Here is a 21,955-nt window from a genome sequence, read left to right as displayed (position 1 = left end):
CATTTGAGAAGGCTCTCCTGTTCCCCAAATCTCTACCCAAGTCTGGCTCACCTTCCAAGAGCCCAGGCTGGAGGGCATGCCACAGCCTGGGCTCTGGTGGGACAGTCACAGCTTCACCAGAGCTCCATGGCATGGCACTCCACAGTTTGCACAGTGCCTTTACATGCAGCCCTGAAGCACATGGAAATTATAGCTACACTTTACAGACCCAGTAAAAAAGCCTTGGCAAGGAGGAGAGCCTTATCCAAACATTCCGTGTCCAATGGCAGAGGTGGAGCCAGAGCTCCAGTTAGCTCCCAGCAGTGCCCCTGCCCTGCCTCTCAGGGAAGGAGAGGGTCAATGTGGGCAAGTGGGTCTCTGCCAGGGAGGGCCAGCCTGAGGTAGGGGGCGCACAGTGGGACAGAGTGAGGAGCTAGGTTCCTGGGATGGGGTCCCCAGAGTCTGAACAAAGCTGCCTGGACATCTGTGCCTCTTGGTGGAACATAATGGTGCCAGCTCCACGCCAAACCTACTGTGCACCAGGCCTGAGCCGAAGCATCATCCCCAGTTTACAGATGAGAGTGAGGCTCAGGGCAGGAAGTGACTGAGCATCTCACACAACCCAAGAGGTGGAGGTAAGATGTGAACCCAGGCCCATCTGTGCAGACAGCACTGGAATTTGGTGAGCCGACCTCCTACCGGAAAAGAGGGGGCTGCCGCAGGCCTGGGCTGCAGGGTGCTTGGGGAGCTGTGGTCACCTCACCTTCAGCCATCAGAGGGCGCTGTTGGGCCAGCAGTGTCTCTGTCCTCAGAGAAGCAGGAATGTGGGGGAGTGGCGCTCAACATTCTGCTCAAATAGGGTGCTTTGCTACACCAGCCAAAGCCCAAGATACCAAGGTTACCAGGCCCAAGCTGTTTGGGGCTTTCAGGAGTGGTAGGTGGCCTGACCAGGGTTCAGATCCTGGCTGTGTTGCTTGCTGGCTTGCTTTCTAAGTATCTCTGGACTCCATCTTCCTCCCATGGCCATTGCTCTAGTTGGGGCCTTTTGCTTGGATTAGTAGAAAGGCATCCGTGAGTCTCCCTGTGATCATTCCCATCCCCTTCTATCCAGACTCCACAGGCAAGCCAGAAAAACCTTTCTGAAATGAAAATCTGCTCCCATCACTCCCTTCATAAGCCCTTCACTGGCTCCCTATTTCCCCCTGAGCGGGGTCATTCAGTGGTGACTTGCAAAGGCTCTCTGGCAACTTAACCCACATCCACCCAATTTGATGCATTGGCTTGAACTCACCAATACTTCAAGCTCCTTCCTGCCTCCCTGCATTTGTTCATGCTGTATCCTCAACCTGCACTCCCTCCCCAATCATGTTCTGTGCACCTTCAAGGCTCCTAGAGACTTCTTCTGGGAGGCCTTCCCTAAGCCCCTTCCCCACCCAGCCTCCAGCCAAGTTCAGGAGCCTTCTCCACACTCTCAGAGCAACTGGACCAGTGCTTGTAACACAGTGGAGTCATCATCTGCCTTGTGTCTGACTCCTGTTCACCTCCAGCCACTAGTCCAGGCTACACTCCCCAGAATAAAGCCTTGCAAAGAACTTAAGAAATCATTTACCTGCTGCCTCATCTATGCTATCTTGTTTAACCTTGTGTCAGCTTTAAGAAATAAATATAGTCATTCCTACTTTACAGGGGAGGAAAGCAAGGCTCAGAGACATAGTCATTTGCTCAGTGGAGGCGCCAGGGCTGGAATTCAGGATGTCTAGCTCCAGAGCCCTGTGGCCCTCACCTGTCCACCCCCAGAGTTTGGTTCATCCCAGGAACATGGCCAAAGGGCAGATCCTGGCAACATGACTCAGCACTTTGGAGAGACCCAGGCAGAGAGTTGGGCGGAACAGTCGTAGAATGAAGAAAGCACCAGAAAGGATGGGCTTGCCTAGCTGTGCTTTTGTCCTGGAGCTGAAGGCAGGCTGGGCGAGAAGCCCAGTAATAACCATAAAAGCCAACACTATTGATCACTTACAACGTGCCAGGTGGTAGATGAGGTACCTTACTGACTTCTTCTAACAATCTCAGTCACCCTATAAGTTATTAGCCCCTATTTACAGATGAGAAATCTGAGACTCAAGCTCACATAGCACATTAGAGGAGAAGCCAGGATTCAAACCCAGCTACCCAGGCTGATATTTCAGCATCATACATTTTTTTCTTCTTTATACAGCTGCACATGAGGCATATGGAAGTCCTCAGGCTAAGGGTTGAATGGGTGGGGCAGACTCCAACCTACACCACATACACAGCCATGCCAGATCCAAGCTTTATCTGTGAACTACACTGCAGCTTTCAGCAATGCTGGATCCTTAACCCACTGAGTGAGGCCAGGGATCAAATCCTCATCCTCATGGAGACTACATTGGGTCCTTAACCCACTGAGCTACAATGGGAACTCTGCACCATATATTTTTGAAATGTTTGAGAATTATTTGCTCAGTGTTGGAAGGGGAATTACAGCTGCTTGGCAGTTTGTGATCATCCCCAGTAGCCTCCCCCACAGTAGTCTTGGGCACCCCATGTTCCCCAAGAATGGCAATGAAAGCAGAGACCAGTTTGGCATGAAGAACTTGGGACACTCCCTGCCCTTAGGGTGCCCCAGATATTGTGAGAAGGAATGTGCCAGGTCCAACCTTGGAGAGTGTATGAGCTCCTCCACTTTGCAAGCTCTTTAATTGTCCTCCACCATGCTATCACCATAGCAACCCATTCCTGTGATAAGTAGCAAGGGTACCATACATAGAAGAAAACATAAGGAAGAAGCTTCATGACGCTGGATTTGGCAATGATTTCTTGAGTATGACACCAAACGCCCAGGTAACGAAAGAAACAATAGATGAATTAGACTCCATCAAAATTTAAAGGACCTATCAACAGAGTGAAAAGGCAACCACTGAAATTTTTTTTCTTTTTGTCTTTTTAGGGCCACACCCGGGGCATGTGGAGGTTCTTGGGCTAGGGGTCCAGTCAGAGCTGTAGCTTCTGGCCTATGCCAGGGCCATAGCAATGCAGGATCTGAGTTGCGTCTGTGACCTACACCACAGCTCATAGCAACGCCGGATCCTTAACCCACTGAGCAAGGCCAGGGATCGAACCTGCAACCTCATGGTTCCTTGTCGTATTTACTAACCACTGAGCCACGACGGGAACTCCCAACCAATGAAATGGAAGAAAATCATTGCAAATCACATATGTAATGAGAGTAATGTCCAAAATATATAAAGAATTCCTATAACTCAATAATGACAACAAAATAACCTCATTAAAAAAAGGGCAAAGGACTTAAATTTTCTTTCAAATTTTCTCCAAAGAAGATATACAAATGGGCAACAGCACATGAAAAGATGCTGAATATTACTTATCATTAGGGAAATACAATTCAAAGCCGTGATAAGACACCACCTCACACCCTTGAGGATAGCTAGTATCAAATAGCAGAAAATAATACGTGTTGGTGAGAATGTAAAGAAACTAGAACACATGTGCATGGCTACTGGGAGTGTAAAATTGTGCAGACACTGTGCAAAACAGTATGACAGCTCCTCAAAAAGTTAAACATAGAATTACCTTATGATCTGGAAATTCTTCTTTTGGATATATACTCAAAAGAACTGAAAGCAGGGACTTGAAGAGATGTTTGTGTATGAATGTTCATAACAGTTTTATTCATAATAGCCAAAAGGTGGAAACAATCCAGGCATCCATTAATAAATGACTGGACAAACAAAATGTGGTCTATTCCTACAATGGATATTATTTAGCTTTAAAAAAGGAAGGAGGGCACCCCTCTAAGACACAATGGGATCAGCAGGGTCTTTGCAGTGCCAGACAAAGGTTTGATCCCTGGCCCAGCACAGGGGGGTAAGGGTCTGGCGTTGCCATAGGTGCAGCGTACCTTGCAATTGTGGCTGGGATTTGATCCCAGGTCCGGGAACTTCATATGCTACAGGGCAGCCAAAAAAAGAAGGGAATCCTGACGTGCTACAACATAAATGAACCTTGATAACCTTAATGATATTAAACTAAGCAAAACAAGCCAGTCACAAAAGGACAAATATCGTATGATTCTACTTTTAAGAAGCACCTAGAGTAGTCAAATTCACACAGACAGAAAATAGAGTGGTAGTTGCCAGTATTGCTGACCCTTTCTAGTTGGGCCCCAACAAAGGCCCTTCTGCCCAGTGTCTAGAACGAGACTGAGTTTGGTTCAAAAGCAAAGGAAAACTTCAGACTTTGAGCAAAGAAAAGAGAGGTGCGAGCTCGGCTCTAAAGCACACGCTCACCCAATATGCCCTCAGCTGCGCTGCTTTATAGGGGCTCCGCAGCGGGGAGGGGTCAGGGTTCTAGAGGGTCTGCGCAGGCGGGCTGCGCACGGACGCCAGATTGCAGGGCCAGGTGCAGCGGCTCTGCGCTTCGCGCACCGGCGCCATCTTGAATTGAGTGGCATTTGCAGCCTTTCTGCACGCGGTCTGAGGAGCAACCATTGCGCACCAGGGCCTCTGGACAAGTGCCTGATATGAGGCCCCTGCACGCGACCCCCTGTGAGAGAAGGAGACAAGACTAAGCATAAAAGAAAAGAAAAAAATAAGGTTAGACTTTATTTTGTTGCCCCGATTCTATTTTGACTGCCCAGGAATTTTTTGTAGGCTGTGCCAGCCTCACAGGGGCTTGAGGGGAGGGGAAATGGGAAGTTAATGTTTAATGAGTACAGAATTTCAGTTTGGGAAGATGAAAACTTTTTGGAGATGGATGGTGGTGATGGTTGTGCAACAGTGTGAATGTGCTTAATGCCATTGAACTGTACTCTTAAAAATGGCTGAAACAGCAGATTGTATGCATATTTACCACACGCATAAAAAGTTAAGCAAACAAACAAGGATCAAAGACCTAAATATAAGAGTGAAAACTGGAAGACTCTCAGAAGAAAACATGGAGGTAATTCTTATTATGACACCAAAAGCATCAGCAATAATAATTTTTAAGAAAGACGTCAGGAGTTCCCGTCGTGCCTCAGTGGCTAACGAATCTGACTAGTATCCATGAGGAGGCAGGTTCGATCCCTGGCCTTACTCAGTGGGTTAAGGATCCAGCAGTGCCGTTAGCTGTGTTGTAGGTCACAGACGGGGCTCAGATCCTGCTTTGCTGTGGCTGTGGTCAGCAGCTACAGCTCAGATTTGACCCCTAGCGTAGGAGCCACCATATGACACAAGTGCAGCCCTAAAAAGCAAAGAAAAAAAAATGTCAGACTTCATCAAATTTTAGAACTTTTGCACACCAGAGATCACTAAAGAAAAAAAAAAAAAAAAAGGACGCTAAAGAAAATGAAAAGACAGGAGTTTACTTTGTAGCTCAGCTGTTAATGAACCTGACTAGGAACCATGAGGATGCAGGTTCAATCCCTGGCCTCACTCAGTGGGTTAAGGAACTGGTGTTGTAGTGACCTGTAGTGTAGGTCACAGACTCAGCTCAGATCCCAAGTTGCTGTGGCTCTGGTATAGGCCGGCAGCTGCAACTGATTCGACCCCTAGCCTGGGAACCTCCATATGCCGTGGGTGTGGCCCTAAAAAGCAAAAAAAAAAAAAAAAAAAAAAAAGTGAAAAGACAACCTACAGAATAGAAGAAAATATTCTCAAATTCTATACCTGATAAAGGATTAAAATCCAGAACTCATAAGGAATTCTTACAGGTCAGCAATAAAGACAACCCAATTTAAAATTCGGTAAAGACATAAAAATTTTGAATAGGCATTTCTTCCTAGAGGATATACAAATGGCCAATAAGCACATGAAGAGATGCTTAAGAACTGTAGTCATTAGAGAAATGGCAATTCAAAACCACACCCAGAGTTCCCGTCGTGGCGCAGTGGTTAACGAATCCGACTAGGAACCATGAGGTTGCGGGTTCAGTCCCTGCCCTTGCTCAGTGGGTTAAGGATCCGGCATTGCCGTGAGCTATGGTGTAGGTTGCAGACTCGACTCGGATCCCACGTTGCTGTGGCTGTGGCGTAGGCCTGTGGCTACAGCTCCGATTCGACCCCTAGCCTGGGAACCTCCATATGCCACAGGAGTGGCCCAAGAAATAGCTAAAAAGACAAAAAAACAAAAAATAAACAAACAAAAAAAACAACAAAAAAACCTCACACCCACTAGGAGGCTATATTAGCAAAATAAGAAAATGGAAAAGGAACCCTCACACATTGTTTGGGGGCAATGTAAAATGATGCAGGTAAAAAAAAAAAAAAGGAAAAAAAATTAGGGTGTTCCCGTCGCGGCGCAGTGGTTGACGAATCCGACTAGGAACCATGAGATTACAAGTTCGATCCCTGCCCTTACTCAGTGGGTTAACGATCCGGCATTGCCATGAGCTGTGGTGTAGGTTGCAGACTCGGCTCGGATCCCGCTTTGTTGTGGCTCTGGCGTAGGCTGGCAGCTACAGCTCCGATTCGACCCCTAGCCTGGGAACCTCCATATGCCGTGGGAGCGGCCCAAGAAATGGCAAAAAGACAAAAAAATAAAATAAAATAAAATAAAATAAAATGATGCAGGTACTTTGGAAAACAGTTTGGCAGTTTCTCAAAATATTTAACATGGGATTGCTATATTAACTGGCAATTCTACTCCTAAAGATGTACCCAAAAGAAGTGAAGACATGTACAAAAATATTCATAGCAGCATTATTCATAATAGCCAAAAAGTGGAAATAACCAAATGTCCATCAGTTGACAAATGGATAAACAAAATGTGATTTATTTATACAAAATTAAATTATTCCACCATAAAAAGGAATGTTACCTCCTACAACATGGATGAACCTTGTATATATTCTGCTGGGTTAAGCCAGTCGCAAATGATCATATACTGTATGATTTTTTTTATATGAAATATCCAGAATAGGAAAAATATAGAGATAGAAAGTGCTAGTTGCCAGAGGCTGAAGCACGGGCACAGGAAATGGGGGAATGATTGCTAATGGGTACAGGGTTTGGGGACAGATAATGAAAATGTCCCGCAGTTAGTGGTGATGGTTGCACAATCTAGTGACTACACCAAAGAATCATTGAATTATGCACTTTAAGAATGGTGAATTCATGATATGAGAATTACGTCATACTTCAAGAAAAAACTTTTTTTTTTTTTAATTAAAAAAGGAGATGAAACTGCCCAAGAGTAGAAAGAGGGAAAGTAGGCTATCCCAGGGCACCACTGGGACTCTAGTGAGGTGCCTCCCACCACGTTCCCTTTCCATCTCCTCTTTTTAGGCCACCTTCACCTCACCTTAGTGTGATCTGAACCCCACCCCTGCTTACCTCTTCCCAGAAATGTTTGCCCCTTGGCGAGGCTTCCAAGGCCCTCCCCCCTGGGCCCCCTCTGTACTCACCCAACTGGTTCTGGTAGGAACGCATTTCTCATTTCCTAGCAACCCACTCCTGGAAGGAGGGGTTCCAGGGTATGGAGTGAGTGGCCCTATCTCTCTGCTGTTGTTTGCTTGTGTCCTTGTTGTTGCCATGGTCCCCTGAGGGCTTGGCAATCTAGGACTTGGAGAAGACAGGTACTAGGGGTAGGGGTGGGGGTAGGCGTTCTTCTCTGCCTTCTGCCTTTATTTCAAAGGAGGGGAATTAATTCTCCTGGCCCGAGACACACTATTGCCTGAGGTGGGTGGGTCCAGGCTTCCTAACACACATGGTGATTTAGACCTTTTGTCGGGCACTTGCTGTGTTCCAGGCACAATGTTAAACCCTCTAGGGGAAGGCTCAGCTGGGCTATATTTCCCATAAAGGGCTCTAAAGTCAGACAGGCTTCTTATTTCCTGGCTGTGTGACTTCAGAAAAGTTTCTTAATCTCTCTGACTTTTCATATCTTTTGACTGTAAAATGGGGATACCTCTACTTGTTCCTAGATGGTTTGATAATGATGTAATGTGCTCAACACAGAGGAAATGCTCAACAAATGGGAGATTGTGAGTTTTGTGCAGGCAAGGACCCAATCCATCTTGTTTACTGTAATTGTAATGTCCTCAGCTCTAAAACTTTGCCCTCCCTGTGCTTTTCACTTTCCTACCTCCACACCTTGGCCCATACCATCCCCTCCACTTTGGATGCCCTTTCCTCTACCCCAGACTCCACTAATTGTCATCCTCCCTTTCTTCATGGTCTGGCTCATTGCCACCTGCATCCCACTGGGGTGACTTCAATGCCTGATTAGGGTGGAGGCTCCCAGAGCTGAGACTTCAGGATAGCTTCCAATGAGACAGCAGGGTGGTTAATTGCATGGACTTAACTCTGGATAAGTTACTTCTCTCCACCTCAGTTTGCCTGTCTGTAAAATGGGCTCAATAATGGTACCTACCTCTCTGGGGCGGAATCTGAGGTTTAAATGAGGTGATGCACTTAGTGTGGGGCCTGGCATGTAATATGCCTTCAATAAATGCAGTAGATCTGTGCTAATATGGTACCCATGAGCCACATGGGGCAATCTAAAGTAAAATTAATCAAGATTTAATGTTTTGGGGGTCTTTTTGTTTGTTTTTGTTTTGTTTTGCTTTTTAGGGCCACACCCATGGCATATGGAGGGTCCCAGGCTAGGGGTCAAATCAGAGCTGCAGCCACTGGCCTGTGCCACAGTCACAGCAATGCCAGATCTAAGCCACATCTGTGACTTACACCACTGCTCGCAGCAACGCCAGATCCTTAACCCACTGAGTGAGGCCAGGGATCGAACCCACAACCTCATGGTTCCTAGTCGGATTTGTTTCTACTGTGCTACGATGGGAACTACAAGATTTGATGTAGTTAAAACTTGAGTTCCTCAGTCTCACTAGCCACATTTCACATGTCACAACTGGCTACCATTGATGTCCAATGGGACATAGCCCAGATACAGAATATTTCCATCATCACAGAAAGTTCCATTGGATGGCACTGTGGATGATGATGATGATGTGGGCACACAGTAGGTGCTCTGTGTCTATTTGTGTCTGGGTTGGGAAGAGTGCTTAGGGGTGTCTTTGAAGACTCCCAGCTCCTCCTCCTGGACCTCCCTGCCCAGCTTCTGATGTCCCCAGAGGTAATTGGGGCGCCTCACATTAGAGGGATTAGTGTGAGAACAGAGACTGGTGAGAAACAGGCAGGATTAGGGACTAATGAGAGGGGAGTGGAGGAACCCAATCTCCACATGCTGCCCGCCTTGTGGGAAGTGGGTGGGGGTGGCCGCCTCAGAAAGAGCCTGGAATGTGAAGTGGGGTGGGACCAAGGTGTGGAGAGTTACCTAACTGCTCCTGAGTGCCCATGGCAGTTGCCCTGGACAGAGGGAGACAGCCCAGAATGGCCCCCCTTCTCCTTCTGGACCCAGTTCTGTCAGGGCCCAGAGCAAGCAGGTGTCAGCACTAACTCACATCAGCTGGCCTAAAGAGATCCCAGGATACTGGGGGTGGGTACCCAGGATGCCCTGGGGGTAGGGGACCTGGGAGAGCCCTGGGAAGCAGAGCTTGAGCTAGTTCAGCTGCTGGGGCTGAGGCTAGACCAGGGGAAAGTTTAAACCTGGGTGGACCCCCTCAAGACCTGGAAGGTGTGGCCTGGCGGTGCTGTCATCTCAAACAGATTCGTTCATGATTTCCTTATAAGCATTTGTTGACAATGTGGCCTTGCCTTCTCAAAGCTTCTGACGGCTGGAGAAAATCCTTTAGATGTGCACAACCCTTGACAGTCTATAGTGTTTCATTAGATCTTCCTTCCAACTGCATAAGGTAGACAGGGCAAGCATTGATAGCACCATCCTATAAAAGGCACAAGTGGCATTCCAAGACATCATCTGAAAAGAGAGATCTTATGGGGGGGTGGGGAGCAGGGCCGAGTCTTTCAGGTATGTCTGATGAGGGAACATCAAGCAGCTTGACAGAAACCAAAGGACAGGAGAACCTAGTGGGCTTCCGTCATCACCTGAGATAAGTGGTGGACACCCCTCACTGATCAGGTGTTTAAAATCCCAGGGAGCACCCTTATTTCTTCAAGGGCATCGATATGCCCCACCTCTCCCTTAGGACCCAGGAGATGTGGGATCCTGGACACGGCCCCTTGTGTCCTCATGACCTTAGCAATGAGAAGGGAGGGCAGCAGGGTGGGCGTGCTCAGCTCTTCCCTGTTTTGAAGCTGCAGGGCCAACACTGCAGGATAGGATTTGAAAAATAGGAAAAGTAGCAGCAGCTCTGTGGGAAAACAGACTTTCAGCAAGGACACTTTTTGAGTTCTGTTTTCCTGCCCCTTGAATATGGACACTTTTTTGAAAGAGGACACAAGTGTCCTCCCCCGAGAAAGTAAATAAACTGTTTACTAGACTGACCAGGTCCCTGATTCCTAGCCATCAGAGCTGGTGACGTTGACCTTTGTAGACTCTTAGGCATGGGGTTTCTTCATGAGTGAGATAGGGTCACAGAGAAAAGTGCTTGTAGGAAGCAGTCCTCCTCCCACTGAAATCCCCCCTTCCTTGGGGACCTGGGAGCACTGGGTGGTTTCTACAGGCATGCCATGGGAGACCAGCCTCATTCCCCACAAGACTCCTCCACCTGGCAGGGGACCTCTGGCATGCCCTCCTGGGCCCGCCTGCCCCCCAGAACTGTCCCAGAGCCAAGCACGGGACCTCACTTAATCCCAATTATGTAATATGCAATCCAGTGGCTAACCAAGGAGGAGGTACTTGTGGCCACACCTAGGAGCAGGGGCAAAAGGCCCCGCTTGGTCAGGGCTACGGACCAGACTTGGCCTCTGCCTACAGTGGCCCCCACTCCTCCAGCCTTACCCAGCATCATGAGCGGCAGAGTCGGAGACCTGAGCCCCAAGCAGGCAGAGACCCTGGCCAAGGTGAGAGCCAAGGGGAAAGGGCTGAAGGGCAGAGGGAATGTGGTGGCTGAAACCCTGCCACTGACTCTGTTTGCCCAGCATGGCCTCGACATTGTTTCTTTGCTGTCACCTCACCCAGGGTCAGGTCCTACAGGACCCGGTGGCATTAGCCCTGTCCAGGGCAGGGGTTTGAGGGAACAGCACTACCTCCAGGCAACAGTGTGGGTGCCAGATCAAGCCTGACCGCTCATCCATGAGCCAGACACAGAGAGCTTTATTTGACATACCCCCTCCCACATCCCCCTAGGTAGGAACTGAAGATACTGATGCTCTGCCCTCTGCCTCTCTTCCCCTTCACTCCCTGGAACCCTGAAAGGTGACCTGTCTGTAAGAGCTGAGAGACAGGGCAGGGTGTATTGTCATCCTATGGTCATTGGGAAAGGATGCATAATCACTAACCATGTTTTCATAGAAAATGGGATGGAGGAGTTCCCTGGTGGCTCAGTGGGTTAAGGATCTGGCATTGTCACTGCTGTGCTGTGGGTTTGATCCCGGCTCGGCACAGTGGATTAAGGATCCAGCATTGCCACACCTATGACATGGGTCACACTGCAGCTTGGATTCAGTCCCTCACTTGGGAACTTCCAAATGCCATGGGTATGGCCATAAAGTTTTTTAAAATAAAAATAGAAATAAAGAAAGAAGAAAAAGGAAAAGGAGTTCCCATCGTGGTGCAGTGGAAATGAGTCCAGCTAGGAACCATGAGGTTGGGGGTTCGATCCCGGGCCCTTCTCAGTGGGTTAAGAATCCAGCGTTGCTGTGAGCTGTGGTGTAGGTCACAGATGCAGCTCGGATCTGGCTTTGCTGTAGTTGTGGGATAGACCAGCTGTGGTATACTACAGCTCCAATTCGACCCCTAGCCTGGGAACCTCCATATGCCGCAGGTGCAGCCCTAAAAAGGACAAAAGACAAAAAAAAAGAAAGAAGGAAGGAAAGAAAAGAAAAAGAGAAAGGAAGGTTGGAAGGAGGAAGGGAGAAAATGGGATGGGAAAAAGATAGAAGCCTTGGTGGGGAAAGAACTAAAGAATACATCCATACTCCATTCCACCTACCCACTGCTCACCCATTTATCCTTTCTTCCATCCACCCTCACCCACCCATCTATCCCTCCTCTATCCATTTGCCCACTCATCTCTCCTTCTGTCCATCCATCATTAGTTTATTTCTCCTTATTTTTTTATCCATCCTTTCTTCTATTTACTCACCGTCAACTCTTCCTTCCATTCACCTACCCATCCATCTGCCCACCATCCTTTTATCACTGTGGCCCAGACTGCATGTGGGAAAAAAAAAAAGGAGGAAAGCTGAAAACAGTCATTGAGTCTAGGGCCAAGGCTCAGTGCAAAAAATTCTTCCAACCAACAACTCTCTTCCCAGTTCAGAGAAAATGTCCAAGACGTGTTGCCTGCGCTGCCCAACCCAGATGACTATTTCCTTCTGCGCTGGCTCCGAGGTGAGGGCAGAGGTGGGAGAGGTCAGGGTAGGGGGCAGAGAGAGGGGCCTGGTCCCAACTGCCCTAGAACCCATGGTTGTCGGGTGCTGACCATACCATCTTGCTTCATATGTTCAGGTCCAGGAGAGGGGAGGGGACAGGAAAGGAAAGTCCCACCCAAGCCCCCAGTGCCCTCCATAGCTCCCCACTGCCCAGGACCAGGAGAGGATTACTGCAAGGCAGCCTCTTTCCCACCCCACGCCTTCCTTCCATCTTCCCACAGCTCGGAACTTCGACCTGCAGAAATCAGAGGCCATGCTCCGCAAGGTGAGACCAATCACCCCTAGAAATTTGGTGAAGGGCTTTGTCGAGGGCAATCTGTGCCTCCAGCCTCTACCCTTATCCCCTCCTCAGTGGTGCTGGGAGCCCAGTGGGGGCCTCACCACTTATCTCCCTTTTAGTACATGGAGTTCCGGAAGACCATGGACATCGACCACATCCTTGATTGGCAGCCCCCTGAGGTGAGCCAACACCCCCCCCATACACCCCACTCTTTTATAGACATACCACCCAAGCAGCCTCTGAATCACTGGAGGACCATGAGTGGAAGGCAGCAAGCCTCAGAGGCCTGTGGAACCCCCCAGGCCTACAGGCACCTCTCTTGTAATAATTATGAGTTTTTTTCTGGGGGCTTATGAGGTCCAAGCCTGAATTAGGGCTCAAACTGCATGAGCTTATAGCCCCATGAAGTGGGTACCATTGTCCCTAGTGTAATACAAGAATACCGAGGCCCGGCAATGGTTAAGCAGCCTACGCCAAGTCCCAGAGCCCCAAGGTGGAGCTGGGATTTGAGCTCAAGCCTATCTACCCTCCAGACCCAAGCTCTTCGCCACCACTGATGTCTTGTGGCTTTGAGCTCTTATGCCTAGGGCCTTGCTCAAAGTATCCTGCCTGGGTGGGAAAGAAACTTAGCCCATCAGGGAGCTGGGGAGAACTATCTCACCATTGGCATCTTAGTAAAGCAAGGGTGCTAGTTTCATTTGTGGAACACAAGCTCTGGGCCAGGCGCTATGCTTTGCCAGTGTGATCTTGGGGACTTTCCCCAACAGAGGAGGTGGAATGAGGCTCAGAGAGGTGGCGTCACTTGCTCAAGGATGCACAGCAGGGAAGCAGTAATGTCTGTTTCCGAACCAGGTCTGCTGACCTTCGGAATCCATGTTAATCATTAAGCCCAATTCTTTTCCATGGAAAAGGACAGGGGAGACACTAGGAATAGAACTAAGGAGCCCAGAGGTCTCCTGTATGCCCAGCTGAGGCCTGGCTTTGTCATGTCCCTGATATGAGCAAGGCCCTCCCCTGCAAGGCCCTCAGTTTTCTCACCCAGACAGTAGTGCCACCTTCCAGGGGCGGGACAGTGCTTGCACCATGGTATGTGTGGGGCCATCCAGGGCAGCCTGGCCTGGGGGTCTCTGGGGAGGTACGTAATGCCAAGTTTTGTGTCTTTCCGTGTCCAGGTGATCCAGAAGTACATGCCTGGGGGACTGTGCGGCTATGACCGTGACGGCTGCCCTGTGTGGTATGACATCATCGGGCCACTTGACCCCAAGGGCCTGCTCTTCTCGGTCACCAAGCAGGACCTGCTCAAGACCAAGATGAGGGACTGTGAGCGCATCTTGCATGAATGTGACCTGCAGACAGAGCGGGTGAGCCTGCCAGGAAGCACGGTCCCAGGAACACACCTGTGCTCTCTGCTGTCACAGTCAGAGGGTTCTGGGGTCGAACAGCAGCTCTGCTGCTTCCTAGCTGTGCCACCTTGGAAGTCACCTCACCCCTCTGACCCTGTTTCCTTGCCCTGCAAAACGGGAATGGTAGGAGTTCCTGTCATGCTCAGAGGGTTAAGAACCTTACTAGTATCCATGAGGATGTGGGTTCAATCCCTAGCCTCACTCAGTGGGTTAAGGATCTGGCATTGCCATAAACTCTGGTGTAGGCTGCAGACATGGCTCGGATCCCGCGTTGCTGTGGCTGTGGAGTAGGCCATCAGCTGCAGCTCCGATTCAGTCCCTAGCCCAGGAACTTCCATATGCCACAGGTGCAGCCCTAAAAAGAAAAAAAGGGGGGAAGGACAATAATGGTTGCAAAGATTAAATTAGGTAATACAAGTATATGGCCAGTGGCATATAGAGCCAAATGCCTATTTCTTAGCAATGCTGTTTTTACTGCCTCTGAGTCTTTGTTCCTGCTGTTCCCTCTAGGTAACCTGATCCCCAGGACACACACTTTCCTCCCATAATTCCCTTGGCTTTCTCCTATCTTTCAGTTCTCAAACTGTCACCTTCTCTTAGGCCCACATCTGGGTTAATGTGTTCCCACAGATCCCGTGCTATCCCATCACAGCACTCACCTCTAGACTATGACCATGGTGACCTGGTTGTTTGTCAGTCTCCCCAACCAGACTGTAAGCTCTTTAAGGACAAGACCTGTGGATTATTGAGCTATATGTTATACATTCAGTGTCCGGCTCACTTGTTCCCTCTGAGGACAGAGTAGGAAGCTGGGAGAAGCCCTGAGGGGTAATGTGCTGGGGTCACCATCTCCCAAGTTCTGAGCCTGCACCCTAATCCTTGCTCTCATCTTCACAGCTGGGGAGGAAAATTGAGACCATCGTGATGATATTTGACTGTGAAGGCCTGGGACTAAAGCACTTCTGGAAACCTCTGGTAGAAGTGTACCAGGAGGTGAGGAAAAGGCCCCTGGGTGCCCCTGCTTGCTTCAGCGACAAGCTTGGCCTGCTGTGACCTCACTGCTCATTCAGAGCCAGGATCTGGTGAAAGGTGGTGGCCTTCCTGGGACCCATCACTGCAACTCAGGACCCAAAGTTATGTTCCCCAGGAGATTTCACAGAACAGGCATCAGGGACAACACTGTACTGAGACCTCAGGGGAAGTTTCTGACAAACCCTTCCCAGCCAGTCGTCCCTAGCTCTGTGACTCCATCAAGTCACTTTGTCCCTCCATACTTCACTTCCTCACCTATAAAACAGAGATACTAAGCCTGCATTTCAGATGGATGTAGGGATATTCATTGAGCCGATATGTAAAGTATATACATAGTGCTTGGCACATAGTGAATGTTTCATAAATAGTAGTCATTATTTTTTTTTAGGGCCACACCTGTGGCTTATGAAAGTTCCCAGGCTAGGTGTCGAATTGGAGCTGCAGCTGCTGACCTATAGCAATGCCAGATCTGAGCCACATCTGCAAACTATGCCATACCTTGCAGCAACTCCAGACCCTTTAACCCACTGAGCCAGGCCAGGGATTGAACCCACATCTTCATGGATACTAGTTGGGTGCTTAACCCATTGAGTCACAATGGGAACTCCCAATAGTAGTCATTATTATTACCAAACTTCCATTGCTATAACATTTATTCTTAAAATGATTATTATTATGTAATTATTATTAGGGCATGGTTGCAACAATCTGTAGTGAGAAGGTTTCCTCCAGGGGCCAGTGAAGGTGATGGGAAGAAGGGAAACCCTCCACAGCCCTCTGAACCCTCCAGAGGGAAGGTTGTGAAGGCAATGAGGGTAAGAGAAGATGAAGTGTGAGTGCTGATGGGGTCTTTCTTGGTTCCACAGTTCTTTGGCCTCCTTGAAGAGAACTACCCAGAGACCCTGAAGTTTATGCTCATTGTGAAAGGTGTGTGGCAGATGACATCACTCCCCTGTGCCTCCATTTCCTCATCTGTACCCTGGGGACAATAATAGTGCCTTCTTCCCTGGGTAGAAATGAGGCAGGTTGGTTGCTTGGCTGCATGCAGATCACTCAGAGACCTGACACAGAGTAAGTGTTCCATAGATGGTAACTTCTATGGTTGGCTTTACTTCAGGAAGAGACAGCTCCAACATCAGCTTTTTCAGGAATCTCCCCTTGCTTCCCCATCCACATTATCTCTCCTCCCTAAATTGCCTCTGGGATTGGCAACTGATGCAGCTCTTTCTGTCCTTCCCTATTTACTGCCTTCTTGGGGCCTCCAGTTGTCTTGTATGTGTTCATCCTCTTTTCCTTGGGTTGTGTTCTCCTTGAAGGTAGGGCCTCTGATTCTCCACTTCTGTTGTATCCCTCACAGGCCTGGAGCCAGGTAGAAACTCAATAGCTCTTTGGAAGGTTGTTGTCTGGGTGGGTAGGTGGATGGAATGATGGATGTATGTTTGGTGGTTGACTGGTAGATTGATTCACTGCTTAGTTGGTTGTCCACTTGACTGGCCAGTTGGTTGACTGGCTAGTTGACTGAGTAATGGTTGGTAAGATAGTTGTTAGCTTTGTAGACTGATTGACTAGTTAGCATTTTGCTTGGCTATGTGGGTGAGAGGCTAGTTGGCAGGTTGGTTAGTTGGTTGGCTGGTTTGATGTTTGGCTGGATATTGGACGGTTGACTGCTGCCTATTTGAACGGTTGACTGGCTGGAAAGGGCAGTTGGTTGGGCAGTTAGCTAGTTTAATTGGCTGATTGGTTTACTGATTGACAGTTGATTGTTCGTTGACTATTTGGTGGTTGGCTGTTTGGTTGGTAGGCTGATTGATGCACTGGTGAGAAGGTGAATTGATTGGTTATCTGTTGGCTTGTTTGATACATTGGATGATTGATTGTATGGTTGGTTGGTTGGCTGCTTGTTGTTTTTGTTGACGATTTGATTGGGTGGGTTGTCAGGTGCAGGGCATTGGAACTTGCCAAAGTAATTCATGATGCCTCCATACTGTTGATTAAGACTGTTATGGAGAGAGTAGCCAAATGGAGTAATTTTCCCCATTATCCCGCTTATATCTCTCCAGCCACCAAATTGTTCCCTGTGGGATACAACCTCATGAAGCCCTTCTTGAGTGAGGATACTCGCAGGAAAATTATAGTGTTGGGAAGTAAGTATTTCCAGCTTCATCCCTTGCGCTCTGTGCATGAACTTTGAACTTTGGTCCATAACTCCATCCAGAGATCCACATATCCCAGAGTTAGAGGCTCATCCTTCTCAAAGGTGAAATGGGTCCTACACTATAGAGTCTATCCAGTTACCTCTACCTGTTCCCCACCATGCCACTTTAGTGACTGAGGCCGCCACATCTTCCTCCTTACCAGTTTCAGTCTGGTTGCTAGTCAACCTCTGGGCTATGAGCCATTGTTTATTTTCAACACTCATCACCTCAGTGCTTTTAAAGGCATTGTGGGCTAAGGAGGACAAGGAAGAAGAGAAAGAAAAGGAGATGTGATTCAGAGAAGGAAGCCCCAATAAAAAGGAACTGGATAAGGAAATAATAATCCATCCATTTGATGAATTATCATGCAGCTATGAAAAATAATTTGATATCGTGGGAAATGTCATTAAGTTAAAAGAAAAGTAGATGTGTATGGTGTGGTCGTATTTTTATAAAAGCAAAAATACATTTCTAGAAGGAAATACGACAATGATTTGCAAGAAATCAGGCAGTTTTAAACTTTATCTTTTATATTTCTGTACTTTCCAAATTTTAGAATTACATACAATACCTTTATAAGTAGGGAAAAAATTGTTTTTTCAATGATAGGGAAAGAGAAAGAAAGAGAGGAAAAATAGTTCTTAACATCAACCAGTGACGCTGAGGTTGGAGGATAACCTTTCACAAGCAGAGTGGTCTGATCATCAAATCAGGAGATCTTAGAATCTGGGGGCATGGAGATGAATCTTACGGATCCCTCTTTTTTCTTCCTTCCTGATACCCCAGTCTCTGCTTCTGCGCACTTCTCCTGGAATAGGGAGCTTTGTGGATCACAAAGTAGTCCCCATATCCTGGAGCATTCTGGGTAACTCCAGACCCAAGTCCAGACCTCTGCCCCACTTGGTGATGCACAGGGCTCTGTGCGTTTGGCCCTGGGGTGCAAGGTGTTGTATCTTTCCTCGCTTCCCACTGGTTCAAGGAATCTCCCATGGCCGTAAGTGGGGATAGCTTGGATTAGTAATAGGGCTGGGGCCTGGTGATACCCCTGCATCCAGAATACTTAGAGCTTTGCATAGGGCATGAAGAACAATAATGGGCATTATGGTTGTATTGATTAAGCAAAAGAGAGAAAGAGGTCTTTTCAAAGACCCAAAGCTGTCCGTCTTCCACCCAGAGGTCTGACCTGGGTATGCCACTTGCACACTGTGGCCCCCAACATGGTCCTTGACCCCATTGGCCTTTAAAGTCTCCATGAGACAGTTAGACAATTCTAATCTTGGCTACTCATGACTGGGAGACCCTCAAAATGTGCAAACCTATCAGCCAGGGGAGACCTGTTTCCACAGCAACACAATGCTGGAAAATACTTTCTGCAACCCAAGGCCTGGGAGGCTGGGTAATTGGCCCTGGCAGCCTAGCACCTCCAGGGCTTCTCCCCAAGCTCAGATCTTCCTGGTAGGAATGGGGGTTGCTGACGTGTCCCTTTCTTTTTTTAATTTTATTTTATTTTTTGTCTTTTTGCCATTTCTAGGGCCACTTCCATGGCATATGGAGGTTCCCAGGCTAGGGGTCTAATTGGAGCTGTAGCTGCTGGCCTACGCCAGAGCCACAGCAATGCAGGATCTGAGCCGCATCTGCAACCTACACCACAGCTCACGGCAGCGCCAGGTCCTTAACCCACTGAGCAAGGCCAGGGATCGAACCTGCAATGTCTTGGTTCCTAGTTGGATTTGTTAACCACTGAGCCACAGTGGGAACTCCCTGATGTGTCCCTTTCATGCTTAATAGTCACCCTCTAACCCCTCTGCCCACAGACAACTGGAAAGAAGGTTTGCTAAAACTCATCAGTCCTGAGGAACTGCCTGCCCAGTTTGGGGGGACCCTGACTGACCCAGATGGGAACCCCAAATGTTTAACTAAGGTATGAAGAGCCCCAGGACAGGGGAGGAGAGAAGAGTAGAGATGGGTTCCTTTCTCACCCACTCATTCATTCCACATATGTCTATGGAGAGACCCCCTAGCCAGCTGTTGATTTAGTCCCAGTGCTGCTCTCACGGGCCTCTCAGCAGTTGTACAGGGAAACATGAAATGAGAAAATTTTGACCCATGGGGATGAGCTAGAAGGGGAAGTTCCCAAAGAGGCTCTGACCAAGGCTGGAAAGCCAGAGGAGGCATCCTGGGGGTTTGGAGAGGACAGGATGAGCAGGATCCTTCCAGGAGATGGTGAAATTATCTCAGGCAGGAGAAATAGCTTGAACAGTGCAATGGCTGGGAGAGGGGAGCAAGCCTATCCTGTTCTGTTTCTGCAGATCAACTATGGTGGGGAGATCCCCAAGTCCATGTACGTGCGGGACCAAGTGAAGACTCAGTATGAGCACTCGGTGCAGATCAGCCGTGGCTCGTCGCAGCAGGTGGAGTATGAGATCCTGTTCCCAGGCTGTGTCCTCAGGTAAGTAACAGACCACCCACCCACTCCTGGCTGGGCCCTAGCCCCTCAGGGACCCGTCAGACTGAGTAGCAACCTGCCCACTCCCCCACCACAGGTGGCAGTTCTCATCTGATGGTGCAGATATTGGCTTTGGGGTTTTCCTGAAGACCAAGATGGGGGAACGGCAGCGGGCTGGGGAGATGACAGAGGTGCTGCCTAGCCAGCGCTACAATGCCCACATGGTACCAGAGGATGGGAGCCTCACCTGCACAGAAGCTGGAGTCTGTAAGTTTGCCCTGGGAGGTTGGAGCCACCTATCCCATGGTTTAGGGAAAGAAACAGGGGTAGTATTCAGGGACATATAGCCTAGGTCAGTGCCATTCATCCATACAGTCACTCATTCAGTCCACACTCTCAAGTGTACCTTCGGTGCCCTAGGAGCCAGAGACAGGCCCTGAAAGGGACTGAGAGTCCTTGTGATGCAGGACACAGACAAGGAACAGTAGGGTAAGTGACTTTCCCCAGGAGGAAACTGGTCCTCTGAGAGGTAAACCAACTTGTCCAGAGCCACACAGCTGAGAGTGGTGCCAGGGTCCCATTTAAGCCTCGTGGTAGCTGCATAACCCTGGGAAAATGTCTTACCAGTCTGCACCGTTGGTTTGCTCACCTGTGAAACAGAGGTTACAACTCTTACCTCTGGAGATGCTTTTAAGGAGGCAGAAGGCATGCACAGTCCTCGCCCAGCGCACTGCCTCATTCAGGGGGAGCTGGGAGGCCTCTGATGTTCCCAACCACCACCCTCGCACACCCATCATGTGACTGTCCAGGTGTGGGGACAATGGGATGCAGTGGCCATTGTTCTCATTGCCAGTTGGTGCAACTAAAGCCAGGTTGGGCACATGCCAGGAGCAGGTCAGTGTCTGTTTACAGGCTCTGCTTAGGAGTGGTGGTTCCCATGGGGAAGGGAACAGGAGTGGGGGAACCTTGGCAAACAGAGAAGTGGGAACACAGCCTGTCCTCCCCCATGGCTGGGGAAGGGCTCAGGGAGTGTGAATACTGCCCCAACTACCCATCTGTCCATCTGTCCCCCTAGACGTCCTGCGTTTCGACAACACCTATAGCTTTGTCCATGCCAAGAAGGTCAGCTTCACAGTGGAGGTGCTGCTCCCGGATGAGGGCATGCAGAAATATGACGAAGAACTTACCCCTGTCTAGGCAGCTCCCTCACTTTCCAGAGACCCCTGACCTCTGCTTTCCCTATGTATATCCTGATCTCCCTCCAGAAATTACTCACTAGTCCTCTTCACTCTGTGACATTAGTGAGTAAACGGTTGCCTTGGGAAGACTCATATGTTGTGGTCAGATTAGGAAAGGTATGAAAGGAGTGGCCTTGGAGGATGCCAAGATTGCAGAAAAGGAAGAAGCCAAAGGTAAAAGCAAGAGGTAGATGTCCCTGAAACCCAAAAACTAGGAGGATGAATCTCCTAGTCTGTCTTCACTTCTCCTAAGGCATTTATGTGTTGCTTGAATTCCTTCCCTATGAGTTGTAAGCATCTTGGCTTGGAGATGTATCTACATTCTTTTTTTCTTCTCCCCCTTACATAGTATCTGCTCAGTGTATACTTGCAAAGTTGAATGGAGGTAAGGTGCAAGTGATTCATGGGTGTGCAAGACAAGAAGGCGTCTACCAGGGCATATTTCAGCACCTTGGACAGGGAAAGGGCCCTGGAGGTGATGGACTCTCCTGGAAACCCAGGTGATCCAGCCCCCACATTTCTGGCAGTGGCTGCCCCTTTGGGTAGGTAGGAACTGCCTACAGAAGGTTTTGTCTGACTCAGGGCACACAGCTTTCCCAACCCATCACTCCTACCCTCACCACCTTCCCCAGGAACTCACAACTTATGTTTTAAGCAATTAAAAGCACTTTCCTAGAAACAAAGGATGTCACATCTGGCTTGAGCTGCTGCCTGGCAATAATAAAAAATCATAGCTGTCATTTGGTGAGTGCTCTCTGTGTACCACACACAGTGCCAAGTGCTTTATGAGTTTCACTGATTTCACTCTCATGCCTACCCTGAGGCCATGTGTCATGGCCACTTATGCATAAGGAAACTAAGGCTCAGAGAGGTGAAGTCACCCAACATCACACAGCTCTTAAGTGACAGATTTAAACGCAGGTTTTGTTTGTTTATACTCCAAAGACATAGC

The 21,955-nt window shown here is 48.7% G+C and overlaps 1 protein-coding gene across 6 annotated transcripts in view; it reads left to right on the top strand.

The window, feature by feature from the left end:
* Window positions 1–7,482: 7,482 nt before the first annotated feature.
* The window catches only part of SEC14L3 (SEC14 like lipid binding 3), a 55,671-nt gene continuing 41,198 nt past the window's right edge, over window positions 7,483–21,955 (top strand). Inside the window, exons 1-12 of one of the 6 annotated variants that reach the window (XM_047759890.1) lie at window positions 10,677–10,876; window positions 10,995–11,162; window positions 12,293–12,368; window positions 12,631–12,674; window positions 12,809–12,868; window positions 13,862–14,050; window positions 14,990–15,085; window positions 15,991–16,051; window positions 17,185–17,268; window positions 19,134–19,240; window positions 19,629–19,768; window positions 19,863–20,032. In XM_047759890.1, coding sequence (XP_047615846.1) covers window positions 12,663–12,674; window positions 12,809–12,868; window positions 13,862–14,050; window positions 14,990–15,085; window positions 15,991–16,051; window positions 17,185–17,268; window positions 19,134–19,240; window positions 19,629–19,768; window positions 19,863–20,032 — 919 coding nt within the window. In that variant the 5' untranslated portion in view covers window positions 10,677–10,876; window positions 10,995–11,162; window positions 12,293–12,368; window positions 12,631–12,662. Of the gene's footprint in view, window positions 7,573–7,645; window positions 7,676–10,386; window positions 10,877–10,994; window positions 11,163–12,292; window positions 12,369–12,630; window positions 12,675–12,808; window positions 12,869–13,861; window positions 14,051–14,989; window positions 15,086–15,990; window positions 16,052–17,184; window positions 17,269–19,133; window positions 19,241–19,628; window positions 19,769–19,862; window positions 20,033–20,840; window positions 21,744–21,955 lie in introns of those variants that run through there. The other 5 variants (XM_047759886.1, XM_047759889.1, XM_047759888.1 and 2 more) reach the window with 5 other exon arrangements.

Source organism: Phacochoerus africanus, chromosome 15 (assembly GCF_016906955.1).
Source record: "Phacochoerus africanus isolate WHEZ1 chromosome 15, ROS_Pafr_v1, whole genome shotgun sequence".
In the NCBI taxonomy this organism is placed as follows: Eukaryota; Metazoa; Chordata; class Mammalia; order Artiodactyla; family Suidae; genus Phacochoerus; species Phacochoerus africanus.
The sequence above is the reverse complement of the archived record's forward strand: the minus strand, read 5'-3'. Positions and strand labels throughout refer to the sequence as shown.